Source organism: Cryptomeria japonica, chromosome 7 (assembly GCF_030272615.1).
Source record: "Cryptomeria japonica chromosome 7, Sugi_1.0, whole genome shotgun sequence".
Classification (NCBI taxonomy): domain Eukaryota; kingdom Viridiplantae; phylum Streptophyta; class Pinopsida; order Cupressales; family Cupressaceae; genus Cryptomeria; species Cryptomeria japonica.
This window is the reverse complement of record NC_081411.1, coordinates 316,853,925-316,870,396: the sequence shown is the minus strand read 5'-3', so window position 1 is coordinate 316,870,396 and position 16,472 is coordinate 316,853,925. Positions and strand designations below refer to the sequence as shown.

The window sequence follows — 16,472 nt, the reverse complement described above, 5'->3', positions numbered from 1 at the left end:
CAGCTACAATCGTCCAACTCTATATTTAAACACATTAGGGCCTTATTTCACAGAAGGAAGAGAAAAATTAGAAACCTTTAGTAGTGAAATGTGCTAGATCTAATTCTAGCTTAGGTTAAGCCTTGCTATTTTGTCTTGATTAATTATTTTGTTGGTTATGTTTCACTTTACTAAATTGCTATTTTGATCCCTTTGTAAAAAGTTATGGGTCCTTTCAAAACCATGTTTATTTTAATAGAAAACTTGGATGATCAACCATAATTTAATGTAACATCATCACATAAATATTTAAATTAATATTACATTTATTTTTAGATGAATGTATTATAAATTTGTTATGATAAGTATTTACATTAATTAAATATATAAATATTCAATAAAAATGTATGCTATAATAGATTAATGTCATCAACATTATATATGTAAGCTATTTTTTCAATGTTCACAATTTTAATTTTTTAATTAAGCAAGAGAGGGCCCAAACCCTTACATAGTAGACAAACAGTGGAAAGAAGGGGTCTCACGAGATTTTCTAGTTCATTTTTTTTAGCATTAAAAGTTTACATAATCTGACTAACAAATATATAAACTTGTTTTCAACTAACCGTAAAAACCTTAAACAAATAATAGAATAAAAGAACTATTAAAATTTAAAATATAACCAACTAACCCAAAAAACATATAACCTAAATTAATTAAACATATTTTAACAATAATATAGCTCATAGTTTCAGAGTCTTTATTTCAATAAGCTTACATAATAAAAACATAGATGCATTAATAAAACGTATCCCTACATCAACTAATCATCAATTAACACAACTAGGATTATCTCCCCCGGGACCTCCAAAGAACATGTACTGACCCCATGTTTGATTAGCATGAGTAGCCAAATTATAGCATTTTGAGTTTGTTACACCATTGGTTTCTGGAGGGTACACAAGAGTACCATTAGAGTTGTGTATTTCGATATTCCTAATATAGGCTGCACGTGACCAACCCTCTTCAAGAAAATGACCACTACCCATGTGTGTTCTTGAATGTGGGGTTCCTGCATTATCGCCATAAATTGCAACTTCCCCTCCATATTCCACACGATCCGCTGATTCAGCCAATGAATCAAATAATGATCCAGGCCAATAACCCACTCTTTCATTTTGTATATATAGGTACCATACTCCCTCGCCTTGTAAAAATTCCTGTATATTAAAAATTTTAATGTTAATTTATTAAGGGAAAAATTAACAATAATATAAGAAGATAAAGGTCCTATCAGGCTACTTAAGTATGAAAATTTATAAATTTATATTTTAATTTTTAAGTATAAAAAAAATAAATGTATTTGTAATTGAAAATTTTTGTTCTTCACTACACATTTCACTACACATGTCTACGTAGTCTCCTGCACTATTTTACACATATATTTTAAGAAAATTCTAACAAAAACATAAGATCTTGTCTTAAGATAAGGATCCTACCATAAAACCTATAGCTAGGAGAAGTGGGTGAGTGCAGTTCTTGTTGCCAATCAGAAAAGAAATATATGTTCTACTCTATCGAAGCTGTCACTTAATCTTTTTATGCTTATTTCTCTTTCAATCTGAGGTCCTTCATACTCAGATACAGGTTCTATAGGTTGGCCCGGATAGTATTTTGAATCTGTGGACATCACAAATCCCTCACAGTATAGATTCCAGCAACCTGTTTTATTGTAATTATCAGCCTGCATGAAAAGGGGAGCATATGTTTATGAGTAAACAGACTATATATCTTAAACATGGATACAATGACAAATCTCATGATGCTCAAATTGCATATTTACCGTCCAATATACAAACAATCTTGGTCGAGAATCGCCATAATAAGATGGGTAGACCTGAAATTATAGGATAATCGATTGCAATATTAGATGATTGTGCTGCAAAATTATCACCCTTCAACAAATTACATTGTATAGTACTTACTATCCATCCGGCTTCCATTGTTTGCATTGTTGGCAGTCCTTTGTCACGGATAAGCCAAATTTGACTAAGGCTAAAATAATCATGAGATTCCACATACGGTTGCCATACATTGAATATTCCTTGTGCTCCATACACTCCCTCATATAGATATTTCATGACGGCATACTTCAAAATAACAGGAAATGTCATGTTTTGAAAGTAGAATCGCATTTTACTAAGTCATTTAAATTTAAAAACAAAAAATCATTAATAATTAGGATAAATTTTTGGCCTTTTCTTTAAGAAAGAGATTCACATATGATAAATTGACATTGGGACTGATCTCCTTTAAAGAAATAAACTTTCCCTTTGCTAATCAAAATAAAAAATATTTAAATTTCTCATTCGATTTACCTGGTGAACCATAGTTAAGGCTTCTATCCTTTTTCTGCTCAAAAATATTTAAATTTCTCATTCGATTTACCTGGTGGTCGGGCTTTATCTCCATGACAGAGACTGTTCCTTCTGGACACCTTTTAATTGAGTCCCCTGCTTGAGCGTCCCTCCAACCTATAATTGAATTCTTCTACAATTGCAGAGTCTAAATTAATAATATGGCGACAATTGACTAATACTGTGCACAACCATTAAAAATTTCAGTATATTACATTACCCATAAAGACAATTGACTGATACTGTGCACAACCATTAAAAATTTCAGTATATTACACTACCCATAAAGAGTAGTTTTCAAGGTAGAATATAAAAATGAACCATCTTATACGGTACTGGGACCCTTACCCCTGCTTAGTGATTAAACAAACATGGACCGTCTGAATAAACTATATCATGAAAATAGAAAATGAAATCACAAATATTAAAAAAGGAAGAATTAGTAATTTATATACCTGCTAATCATACTGCGCTCAATTATATATTCATTTTGAATCCTATAAATTAGTATTTTTTCTAAAGAGAGTTTAATCGATCAGCCAATTTGTTCTCAACGATAATCAAAATTGCTATCCTCGTCATAGTCTGAAAGAAACTCATTTCTACATAGAATGTAACATATTACCTTATCGTACCCATATTGTTGTTTACCACGCTGGAGAGATATTTGATCGGTAAATTTGACACAGAGTATGTTGTCTCCATTATCATGCTGCATAAGAAAATAAATACTTTGATAGCCATGTTTAAATGGGAAAAAGTAATAGAAATATAAAAGAGATTGGCTTACTTTGTACTTGTGAACAGCCGGTGGATTAATGTAGCTGATATAATCGAGGATGCTCATAATGCCCAGTTCAGCTGGGGATACTAAAATCATAAATGGCACACAGAGCACACAAATAAAAACCAGTTGAAGCATACGAGAAGCCATTGGTGAAGCCCAATACTAATCTCTAAACTATCAAATTAGATCTGAGGATGTATATTTATAACCAATTATAAATTCTTATAGGATGACTTAATTTCAAATCCGTTGCAAATAAAACATGTCGATAATAGTTTTCTAGTCATACCAAATAGTCAATTTTACAAAGTAGTTGGCAATTCAAACTCTATTTCTCCCCACGGGGTTTCCCACGTTTGCCATGTTGAGATGACTTTACCCATGTCATAAAAGCTAGATGTAATTAAAATTTATAATTTTCGATAAAATTATTTATTAACAATGTGTAATGAGTGTATGGAGAACTATTAATAATATTAATAATTTAGATTTTAATTAAAATTTTAAAGAATATGGTACTGATTTCAATTGAAAAAATGGCCTAGATTGCTGCATATATCAATCTAAACATATATCAGACCTACTGGTCATTACCAGTAGTGATTACTAACAATGAAAATATGCCATTGCCAGTGATGATTATTAAGAATTCAATACTAACCAATGAATTTAACAACATATAATGTTAATTTCTGTCTAGCTCACATAGAATTTATATTTTAGTAGGGGAAGAGTATCAATAGCCATCATAGTTTCAATAGCGACACACTTATTGTCATAGTGACCCCTCAATAGTCGTCAAAGTGAAAACACCATTAATAAATTTGTTTTGTATCAATAGTCGATCATTTTTTATAAATTTTTGTTCATAATTGGCCCATTTGTGCACCACTATTGGAACATTTGTGCAAAACTATTGGGACATTTGTCCACAAATACTGGCAATTTTCAGTGGACAGTTACTGGAACATCTTTAGTTAGGTAGGAGACACTTTGAAATGTGTACTTTTTGACCTTTGTGCACATAACTGATTCCACAGCGTGCATCGTTACTACTCAAAAGTCAGACCAATAGCCAGAAGCCAGATCAATAGCTCTAAACAGTTAATACGAAGACAACTAAAAAAAATAAATCAAAATCCAATGTACCATTAAAAATATGTGAATGCCTGAAATTAGCTATGACAACTACTGGTACTCTTTCCCTAATGATCTATTAAAAAAATTAGGTAGCTGAGAGTTCTTAATTCGACATGTTTTTGTTTCCTCTGAATGTCATTTTCAACTTGTTCAGAGGTGTTGATAATTGTGAATCTTGTTTTGGATACCATTCATGTCAATTTCCTTATCATTTCATTGATTTGTGGCTTGAGTTTTCTTTCCACGTTATGACGTACACCTAATTTATTTTTGCCGATAGGCACCCCTGGGCGGGGTTACCCGCCACCGGGAAATTGTCTCACGCTGTCGCCGGGAAGTCTTCATGCCGTCGGGAAAAGAAACTGATCGCGTTTAAATTCCTTATGCCAGGTAGCCACATTTGGTTGTAGACCGGAATGTTGCCTCATGCGGTGGAAATTGAAATTAGTTTGCTGGAAAGATTGTCTTTGGGTTTTGCAAAAAGAAGAGAGTCTTTTTAGTTTTTTTAATTTGACTATACGCAGATGTATAATCCGTCGCCTTCCGCGTGTGTTTTTTATGTGGCCACCAACAACGTTGCACGTGAACACCTGCCCTCGGTACCATTCAACCACACCGCCCAATGCCCATCTTATAGTCACCCTTACCACTTTATTAGGTAAAAGTGCCCTAATTATACATGTACATTGGACCTTAATTGATTAAAATTCTTTACCATTGAGAAGTTTTCTCTTACAACTTTGAAAATGTGTCATCTTCCTCTCTTGGTTTAATGTTTATATGGGTTGAAAGGGTTTTCAACAATTGGAATTTAGGTGAGTGGAAGCATTACTAACAGATTATTTGTGTCCATGTAGTGTGAGATTTTCTCTTAAGAAATAATTCTAGAATAAATTTTGTTTTGCTGATTTGAACACAGCTAGGATTGGCATTATAGTTGTGCACCAAAGATTTTAGTCTTTAGGAAGTTATAGGCATTCGCATTCTCTCATTTGGTGTAAATGTGTTATCTGTTTTGCGGATATTATTATAATTGAATATAATGATTTTATTAAGAATCATGTATCATAGCTATGGCAAATAGATAGTTAATATTATTTTATGGTCATTATGTATCATCTTACAGTATTACTATTTTATTGTATTTTTAATTTTATAATATATTATGATTATAATATTTTATAATATATTTTAAAATATTATATTATTATATTATAAAAAGTATTTTTATATTATCTTTTATTGTGACAAAGTAATCTATTCTTGTTTCTAGCTGTAGTCTTATTCATGGGTTCTTCTCTCACCATCACTTTCAATAGATTACAAAAAATTCTTGAAGGTCCTTGAATTAAAGCCTTAAGTGTTAATGCATGGTAGTTATAGTAAGACAAATGATTGAATGAGAGATAAATGAAGTCTCTCATTCAATCATTTATCCTATCGATTAAACCATTAAGAAAACTTCAATCTATTTTATTTGATGATTATTCCTCATCCTTATCAATATTGATAATCATATCATGGCACATTGGTGATCAACGATAGTTATCAAGTTAACCATCTATCCGGATCTATATCGGATGTCTTCCCAACAAATGATTATCGACTTGCTATCGGGTGGCATAGTATGCATCGTTTAATGAATACAACCTTTAGTTAGTGATCGGTGTCAGTTAACATAGACACCAATTCACTTCGGTAAATTTGCCACGCCAAACACCATCATTAATACCAATTGGCATATCGATAAATATGTTAATATGTTACGTGAACCCTGATTAATATCGGGCTGGTAAATATGTTAATATGTTATGTGAACTCCGATTAATATCAGGATGACAAATATGTTAAACATCAGTTGATAATACATACCAAAGGGTGCGATCAACTAGCGTCTTGATCCTCCCCTCTCATATATATATATATATATATATATATATATATATATATATATATATATATATATATATATATATATATATATATATATATATATATATATATATATATATATATATATATATATATATATATATATATATCATTTGGTATTTGTGAAAGAGGATATTGAAATCGATAAATACTCCTCTTACCTACCAAACAAAGAAGATAGTCAGAATTATAATAGAGATAAAATACATAGATATAAAGAATAAAATTAGAATACATCTTGCATATTGAATTGTAAATTGAACAAACATTTACATGGTATCAGAGCCAAGTTAAATCGAACTTGAGGTTGTTCAATTTTACGTAAAATTCAAATCAACCATATACATCACAATCCTATCAATGGCTAGCTCTATCAAATTTGAAGACAGACTCAAAGGAGGTGATGACTTCTTCACATGGAAATTCAAAATTCAAATGATTCTAAAAGAAAATAAACTCGAATCATTTGTAAAGACTAAAACTGAAGAACTTGAGACTGAACCTGACAAAGCAATTTGGAGAGAAGGAAATGATAAGGCTATCAAAATCATAGTTGATGGGGTAAGGAACAACATTATACCCATTATAAGGAAGCATGAAACAACCTTCAACATGTTCAAAGCACTTGAAGATGCTTCTGAGATATCTAATGCCATTAGAACCTTGGCTCTAAAAAGAGAAATAAATCACATAGCCATGACAAAAGTAGAATTAGTTAATGCCTACTTCATGCGAATATCTGCCCTAAAGGATGAACTGGCAACCCTTGGATATGAGATCCAAAACAAAGAATTAACCCTCATTGCTCTAGATGGGTTGCCTAGCATATGGGAAACATTTGTCCAAGGCATCAGTGCAAGAGATAACTTCCCAAAGTTCGATAGGCTGAAGGTTGATGGTCTCCTAGAGGAATCAAGGCAAAATAAGAAAGGGATCAAACAGAAGAATATAGATGAAGATCTTCAAGTTCTTAATACGAACTCAAATAAGAAAGGCAAGTAGAAGCAATTCAGGAAGAGAAAAGGTTGTCACGGCAAGAACTCCTTCAAGAAGGACTTCTCTCAGATTCAGTGTTACAGATGTGACAAATTTGGGCACTATGTTGCCAAATGTCCAGAAAGAGCTAAATAAGCCACATTTGCCAAAACAGGAAAATCCAAAAGGGAAGAGGACTCTGAGAAGTATGTACTCTATTCAGCACTCACAAATCAAGCATCAAACAAAGTGAACTCCTGGGTGATCGACAGTGGCTCATCCAGATACATCACAGGATTCAGAGAAGTACTAGACTCCATGAAAGAGGAGAATGATGAGGAAGTAACTATCGGAGATGATTCTACACACCCTGTTAAAGGAGTTAGAACCTGCACCATCAAAATAAAGTCGGGTGTATCATTACAACTTAGAGGAGTGCTATAAGTTCCAGGCATCAAGAGTAATCTAGTCTCAATATCAGCACTCGAGGACAATGGATACAGAGTAATCTTCATGGACAACAAAGTATTGGCTTGGCCAAAGAACTCATCCATTAAGAAAGCTAAAACAATTGGTCAAAGACAAGGCTATTTGTATGAGCTATGTATAGAGCCCAACTTAGCCCTAATTCATGACACCACAGATGCCAATGGAATCTGGCAAATAAAACTAGGCCACCTAAATTTTAGAGCTTTATCATCAATGGGGGACCTTGTCACAAGTCTACCCAAGTTAAAGCAATATCATTCAGGGGCATGCATAGGATGTTCTCTAGGTAAGAATACTAAGGGTTCTTTTCAGAATAGTACTAGGAAAACAAGTAAAATTTTAGAGTTAGTTCATTCTGATGTATGTGGATCTATGTCTGTACCTTCATTTGGGGGATTTGTGTATTATGTAATATTTGTTGATGACTACTCTAGGAAAACTTGGATCTACTTTCTGAAATGTAAAGAATCAGAAGAGATCCTTAATAGGTTTAAAGAATTCAAATCACTAACAAAGAACTACTCAAGAAATAAAATTAAAACCCTAAGAACTAATAATGGGGGGAATACACATTAGAATTATTTAAATAGTTTTGTAAAAATTTAGGGATTAAGAGGGAGTTAACAATACCTTATAACCCTCAACAAAATGGGATAGCTGAAAGGAAAAATAGGACAATCATTGAAGCTGCCAAAGCTATGATTATTGATCAAAATCTAAATATCAATCTTTGGGTAGAAGTAACTAGCACTGTTATATATATTCAAAACGGATGTCCCTACTTTCATCTTGAAGATAAGACCCCTGAGGAAGTCTTTACTAAATCAAAACCTGATATTAGCCACCTTAGGATATTTGGATGCCCTATCTATATTCATGTACCTAAGGAGAAAAGATTAAAACTAGAGCCTTTTGGGAAAAGGGGAATCTCTGTAGGATATAGTGAAACCTCCAAGGCTTACAGGATCTATATACTTGGCCAAAAGAATATTTAACTAAGCAGGGATGTGATCTTTGAAGAAGACTTAGCCTTCAAAAGAGCCCAAAGCTCTCTAGACCCTAAAGTCTATATCCCCACCCCTAGCATAGATAGAGATCCTACTCTTGAGCTTTGAAGGGAGAATCTTGAGAAAACTATAAGTGAAAATCAAAGTCCACCTAGAGAAAACCTCAAGAAAAGACCACTATGCGCCACCAAAACTATAGCAGAAGCTCAGAAGTTTGTTGCTCCTCCAGGAACCATCAGGGAAAACAAAAGGCCTAACAAATTTACTAGCTATGTTGCCCTTACGAATGATCTCTCTAAAGCTAACCAAACAATGTATCAAAGGTTCTTGAACATCAAGTATGGAAGGATGCCATGTCTGAAGAGTATCAGTCCATTATGAAAAATAATGTTTGGGAGATTGTTCCTAGGCCAACTAAGAAATTTGTTGTTTCATCTAAATGGATTTTTAAGATCAAACATGCTGCAGATGGTAGTATTGAAAAACACAAGGCTAGATTTGTAGCTAGAGGATTCTCTCAAAGAGAAGGAATAGATTATAAAGAAAATTTTGCACCTATTGCTAGATATACATCAGTAAGAGTTGTATTAGCCATTGCAGCAACTAAGGGATGGAAGGTACACCAGATGGATGTTAAGACAACATTTCTAAATGGTGAGATCTTAGAAGAAGTCTATCTAGAGCAACCTGAAGGGTTTGAAATCTATGATGTAGAGTCTCATGTGTGCAGACTCAAGAAAGCTCTTTATGGGTTTAAACAGGCTCCAAGGGCCTGGTAGGAAAGAATTGGCACCTATCTCTCAGGACTAGGCTACTCTAAAAATGATGTAGATCCTAATCTCTACTACAAAAGAAATAAAGGTGATATGCTAATGTTGATTTTATATGTTGATGACTTATTAATCGCAGGAAATGATCATCTTATAGATCAATGCAAGAAAGATCTATCCAAAGAATTTGATATGAAGGACTTAGGACTCCTTCACTACTTCCTAGGATTGGAAGTATGGAAGAATTCAGACAACATTATACTAAACCAAGGAAAGTATACCTTGGATATATTGAAGAGATTTAGAATGCTAAACTATAGACCCATGATCTCTCCTATGGAAACCAATTTACATAAACTTAAAGAAGTAGCAGTAGAGTCATAACCCACTGACTCTACTCAATACAGACAGATGATTGGGTCCCTGATGTACCTGGTGAATACAAGGCCAGATATCTGTTATGCAGTTAATGCCTTAAGTCAGTTCATGTGTGAACCTATGGAGATACACCAGGTTGCATTAAAGCACATCATGAGATACCTAGAAGGTACTCTAAACCTTGGTCTCAAATATGATAAAGTTGACATAAACCTACATTAATTTACAAATTCAGATTGGGCTGGAAGTGTAATTGACAGAAAAAGCACCTCAGGATGTTGCTTCAGTCTAGGTTCAGCCATGATATCTTGGATCAGAAGGAAGCAGTCCTCTGTAGCACAAAGCTCCACCGAGGTAGAATACATTGTAGCTTCTATGGCTGCTCGAGAGGTAGTATGGTTTATAAAGTTGCTTGTGGGGTTGTTTGGAGAACCTATGAAACCCAGTATTATACACTGTGACAATCAGAGTTGCATAAAACTTTAAGTTAATCCAGTATTCCATGATAGATCCAATCATATTGAGATCCCATACCACTATGTGTGAGGTATGGTAGACAGAAATGTAATTCAATTAGAATATGTTTGTACAGGAGATCAAATGGTAGATATTCTGACCAAACCTCTTTCCAGGGTGAAGGTTGATCACTTCAGAAAAGGTTTAGGTATGATAGAAAGGTAATTTGCTTTGTAATTTGTATTTACATATCAATAAGATGTTTAATGTGTATACTTCTTTTTCATGATAGGACATTTTGTATTTTTATCCCCTGAGTTCATATCTAAGAGGTGACGATCTCTCAAGATAATGAACACTTGTATGGAGACATTATAAGGTGACGATCTTATAATTTCCAAACCAGTTATCATGTTGGATCTCTGATGTATCATGGATGAGCCATGACTGTGTTGTGGTAAAAGATTTATATGAAATGTTAGTGCACCTACTTCAACTTGGATAAAGATGAGAATGGAATATTTTCTCATATGATTATCCTTAAGTATTGTGTGCTTAGGCAATACTGATATCACATGCTAAGGTGATATCATGTCATCACAAGATTGATGTGATGGACTTTTGTATCATGCGTTTAGGTGATACTTCATATCATGTGATTAGGTGATATGATTTCCTAGAAAGTTATATTGTGTAAAGAATGCTAACTATCATTTAAAATTGTGATGCTTGATACACTGCTCTCATTTATCTTACCTAGCTAAGAGGGAGTGTTAATGCATGGTAGCTACGGTAAGACAAATGATTGAATGAGAGATAAATGAAGTCTCTCATTCAATCATTTATCCTATCGATTAAACCATTAAGAAAACTTCAAGCTATTTTATTTGATGATTATTCGTCATCTATATCAATATCGATAATCATATCATGGCACATTGGTGATCAACGATAGTTATCAAGTTAACCATCTATCTCGATCTATATCGGATGTGTTCCCAACAAATGATTATCAACTTGCTATCGGGTGGCATAGTATGCACCATTTAATGAATACAACCTTTAGTTAGTGATCGGTGTCGGTTAACATAGACACCGATTCACTTCGGTTAATTTTCCATGCCAAGCACCATCATTAATATCGATTGGCATATCGGTAAATATGTTAATATGTTACATGAACCCCGATTAATATCGGGTTGGTAAATATTCTAATATGTTATGTGAACTCTGATTAATATCGGGCTGAAAAATATGTTAAACACTGGTTGATAATATATACCAAAGGGTGTGATCAAGTAGTGTCTTGATCGGTCATGTCCATAAGACAACACTGCTTGATCCTCCCCTCTCATATATATATATATATATCATTTGGTATTTGTGAAAGAAGATATTGAAATTGATAAATACTCCTCTTACTTGCCAAACAAAGAAGATAGTCAGAATTATAATAGATATAAAATATATAGATATAAAGAATAAAATTAGAATACATCTTGCATATTGAATTGTAAACTAAACAAACATTTACATTAAGTTTAGCATAGTTTGCAAGAGTTTGTACACAACACACCACTTGTTTAAATAGAAGCCCAAGTCATTGAAAGCGAATAACTAATGCACTGATTAGAACATACTGGTTGTTTTATCAAGTGGTAACATTTTTATAGTTAAATCAATTATGGCCAAAATTGTAAAGATAGTATTGTATTTTTTAATTAACCTAATTTGAAATTCAAAACATTGTTTTTGAATAGTTCTCATTCTATTTTAGAATATACAATCTTTGATTTATATTTGCTTCAAAATTCAATTTTGATTTGGTTTAAGCAGAGGAAGTAAACATAACTTGTTTTGATTAGATTGAAAATTGCAACATTTTGTTCAAAACATGGCTTTAGATGGTAAGATGCAACATTTAATCACAATTAGTATTAAATCCAATAGATAGCAAAATATACCGGTTTTTAAGTAGCTTTCAAATTCTAAGCAAGCAAGCAAAGGTGTTCGAACCATCAATGTATGTAGTAGTTCTCCAAGATCCATAGACTATTTTAGTTAGAAATGAATACAGTTCTAATGCTTTTTATGACCATCATAAATGATTTTACATAGATTTTTCCATATCAATTTAAAAATGATGTTGACAAAGTCAATGCAATGGAGCTTGCTAAGATCATGTTCGGTTGGAAGACCAATATCTGCATTAGGGATATAGTTTAAGCTTCTGGAAAATCGTTTGGTCTCGAAAACGTGTTTTATTCAGATTACATGCTACTCCGGTATATTGATCCCTCAGAAATGGTTAGTAATGGCTCACGCGGTCTTTCTATGCACATCCCCTGTTTCCGCAGAGGATTTGCAGACAATGATCGAAAAACTTGAAGATGAGTTGCACTAACGGGGTGATTTTCAATCAGATGGTGCATGATCCCTATATGCTTCTGTCAGTAAAGATTTTGTTTTTATCTGTTGCGTAAGATTTACGGAACAAGCAAAAAAATCCCGTGTCAATCGATACCCTTATTGATGAAATCGGACGGGGGAGTTTAACAACAGTGCAGATTCTTTTTTTAATGTAAATTTACAGTTTTTTTCAGGTGTCTTCTGCCTTAGGTTAAGATAATAACCACCCTTTATACAACCTTAGATTAAAACGTACAATTTTTTATGCCGAGGGTGAAAATGGTAGCTCTGAGTTTTCTGGATTGAATCTGTATCAATTTTAGAGTTTACAATTAAGGTGGATTTATTAATGGGTGTTATTATGGAAATGAAAATTGATTCTTTTATAGTTTACCATGATTTATTTATAGGTTAACAAATGGTTTTTAGTTTATGAGTTTACATTGTATTTCATGCAGAAAACAATCCTTTGAATGTATGTTATTCATAGAGATAAATAACATATATTTTAAATATATAAAATCTTTACCAAGATCATTGTGTTTAGGCTTAAAAAAATTTTGCCCTTTTTGATTTCGAAGCATCAGAATGGTTTTGTTCATGGTAGACAGATTTTGGATTCTATTATTGTTATTCATGAGAACATTAATTCTTTGTCTGTCAATAAGAAGTCGGGCTTCTTGTTGAAGTTGGATTTCCTCAAGGCTTATGATCGGGTCAATTAGAATTTTTTGTTTAAAGTGTTTCAATCCTTTGGTTTTGGTAACCATTTCATCCAGCTTGTTAATCAGTGTGTGACCACTTCCAAATTTTCAGTTTTGATCAATGGTTCGGCATCTGGTTTCTTCTCGACGTCAAGGGGTATTAGACAGGGGGACCCTCTCTCCCATTTCTCTTTATTCTGATGGGTGAAGCTTTCACCAAAATTATCTAAAGAGATATTAGGAAGAACAATCTGATGGGTTTACAGCCTTCTTCCCAAGCTACTATTTGCTCCACCAACAATTTGTTGATGATACACTGCTGATGGAGGAAAATTCTATTAAAGAAGAAAATTCTATTAAAGCTATCCCGAATACTTATGAGAAAGGGTCGGGGCAAAAAGTCGGTCTTTCTAAAAGCTCCCTGATTCGTATTTGGGTTTGCCCTTGTGTGTGAGACCTACCCCAGACTCCTTCTGGTCTAGTCTGATTGATAGATTTCAAATGAAGCTGGCTGGCTGGAAAGGTGCTTTGTTAAGCCAAGTGGGTAAACTTCAGTTAATTAAGGCATCGCTTCAAAACCTTCCCGTCTATGCTATGAGTCTCTTTAAAATCCTTGCCAAATTTGCTGATAGAATGAAAAGAATATAGAAGAACTTCCTATGGCTGGGTACTGAATCCAAGAGTAGGCTTCATTTGATCACCTGGGATCAGGTTTTTTGCCCTGAAATAGGGGAGGACTAGATATTAGACATTTGAGAGACTTCAACAAAGCTTTAAAGGAGAACAATGAATGGATTGATATTTTTTAAGGACAAATACCAAATTCATGGTTTCCAAATAATGCTAGAAAATTATACCCTCCCGACTTCAGTCTCTAATCTTTGGAACAACTTCTTTAGATTTACTCCAATTATGTCTCAGGGAAGCCAATGTGTTCTAGGAAATGGTAGAGATATAAGGTTCTGAGATGATTGGTGGACAGGAGAGGGACCACTATCTCAATTAGTGTGGGCTTCACAATTCAAAGAGAAATGCATTAATCTAATTGGAACTCGAGTTGTGGATTATATCAGTAATGGAGTTTGGTTGTCCTCAGAAGCTTGGATGCTTCTTTGTCTCCTTTGCATTCTTGGTTGAACCTAATCATTATTCCACCCTCTCTAGTGGAAGACATAGTCATATGGAATGGTTCTACCTCTGGGCATTTTTTGGTGGTACATGCTTTCAGAATCATCACCAAGTCTTTTTCTCCTCCCCCCTTTTGGGTTGGAGTTTGGAATAAACTCTTAATTCCTAAAGTTAATATCTTCTTCTAGTTATTCATGCAAAACAAGATATCTACCATTGATAATCTCTGTAAACATTGGATCCCCATCACTAATAGATATTTTTTATGTAAAGAAGAAGTTGGGAAATGTTGATCATCTTCTCTTACATTGTTCCTATGCTAGGGACACTTGGGCCTTCTTTCTCAACCTGTGGACTATTAATTGGATCTCCCCTAATTCTATACAGAACTTCTGGTTCCAATGGAAGTGCCCATATGGAAACCATGTGATTGGTATTTTATGGAGCTTATCCCTACCTCACATTGCTTGGGGTTTGCAGAAGGAAATAAATAATAGGGTTTTCAAATATATGGATTCCAATGCTCTCATTGTGGCTATCCAAATAAGGAATGGTATTTAGGAAAACTTTCTTAATTACTATCCTGGCAAGAAAAATGATCCTCCACTTCAGTCTAGCCAGGAAGGAATGGGATAATATCAAGCAATGGTAGATATGCTAGAATATATCTATCCTTGTCTATAAAATTAAACATACTAGAGAGAATGTTTCTTGGAATCCACCCCTTTCAGGGTGGATCAAAATTAATATCGATGGGGCGGCCAAAGGGAATCTTTTGCCGACTGGCTATGGGGGAGTGGCGAGGAACCATTTGGGTTTTCTCGTCTCTATGGTGGCGCTCCCTTTGGGCATCCAGACTAACCATTTCACGGAGGCCAACACCACCTACATAGAACTACACATGGCGAGCAAGGAGGGGTTCAAACAGTTTTGGATGGAAAGTGACTCGCTTAACATTGCAAAATGTATTAAGGAATGTACGAAGCCTAGCTGGACTATTTCAAACTTAATCAAGGGTTGCCTTGAAATGATTGCCAACCTAGAGGATTTCAAGACCTTGCACGTTTTTCAAGAAGGAGACAAACTTATAGATCATTTGGCCAACTTGGCGGTTGATAATGTGGTGGTTAAATGGTAGAGAGGAAGGGAAAATTTATTGAAAACTCTATGCAACTTGGCAAGAAATGATGTCAAGATCTTCAGCCTTTCCAATGAATTTAATGATGAAATATTATGATAGGATGGAGCTGTTGGGGTGGTATTTCAAATTATTACCACTTTGAGAAGTTCTAGAGCTTTTAGTCTACCCTGTTTCTGGTTTTGTTTCCTCCTAGTTTTTTTGGAGTATTGTTGTTTGTTGCTTGAACTACATAATGGGAGGTGAAAAGAATAGGTTTGAACCCATGACCTATGATAGGTGGCAGAAGAATAAGGAGGTTTGGGAGGAAATTTTTTACGGTGGGATGGTGCCCTTTTTGGAGAGGTTGCATGGTTATTTTGCCATTGTTACAAAAAGCTTTGTCAAAGGTTGGAATAAGGGTGTGTTGGTTGCCTTCAATGCGGAGTTTCAAGTTGACAAAACCCTGGTTGCCACTGGTATTGGTTTGGATATGAAAGGCATGAAAATATATAGAGACAGGAAGTCGAGTGAGGAGGCTATCATTTCCTTTTATGATAAGGAAAAGGAACAATAGAGGGTTACGAAAATGGTGGACGATGGCTATAATAGGAAAGAGTTGATTTCCTTCTGGGCTAATATGGCAAAATTCATCATTAGGTACATCATCGTGGATGGTACACATGCTATCATTTTCTTGCATCATTTTACTATCTTAAATCATTTTAGGAGTGGTAAAATTATTTCCATCCCCTTCTACTTGATATCATCCTTGGAGAATAGT

The 16,472-nt window shown here is 34.1% G+C and overlaps 1 protein-coding gene across 1 annotated transcript; it reads right to left on the bottom strand.

Annotated features, from left to right (window-relative positions):
• Positions 1–809: 809 nt before the first annotated feature.
• Positions 810–3,345, bottom strand: LOC131047305 (protein neprosin). The gene is made up of 7 exons (XM_059208615.1): positions 3,187–3,345; positions 3,022–3,108; positions 2,428–2,529; positions 1,965–2,129; positions 1,823–1,876; positions 1,553–1,723; positions 810–1,199 (listed from the first exon to the last, which is right to left on the bottom strand). Exons 1-7 carry the CDS (start codon positions 3,328–3,330, stop codon positions 810–812), a joined length of 1,113 nt encoding a protein of 370 aa, XP_059064598.1. The 5' UTR covers positions 3,331–3,345.
• Positions 3,346–16,472: the final 13,127 nt, after the last annotated feature.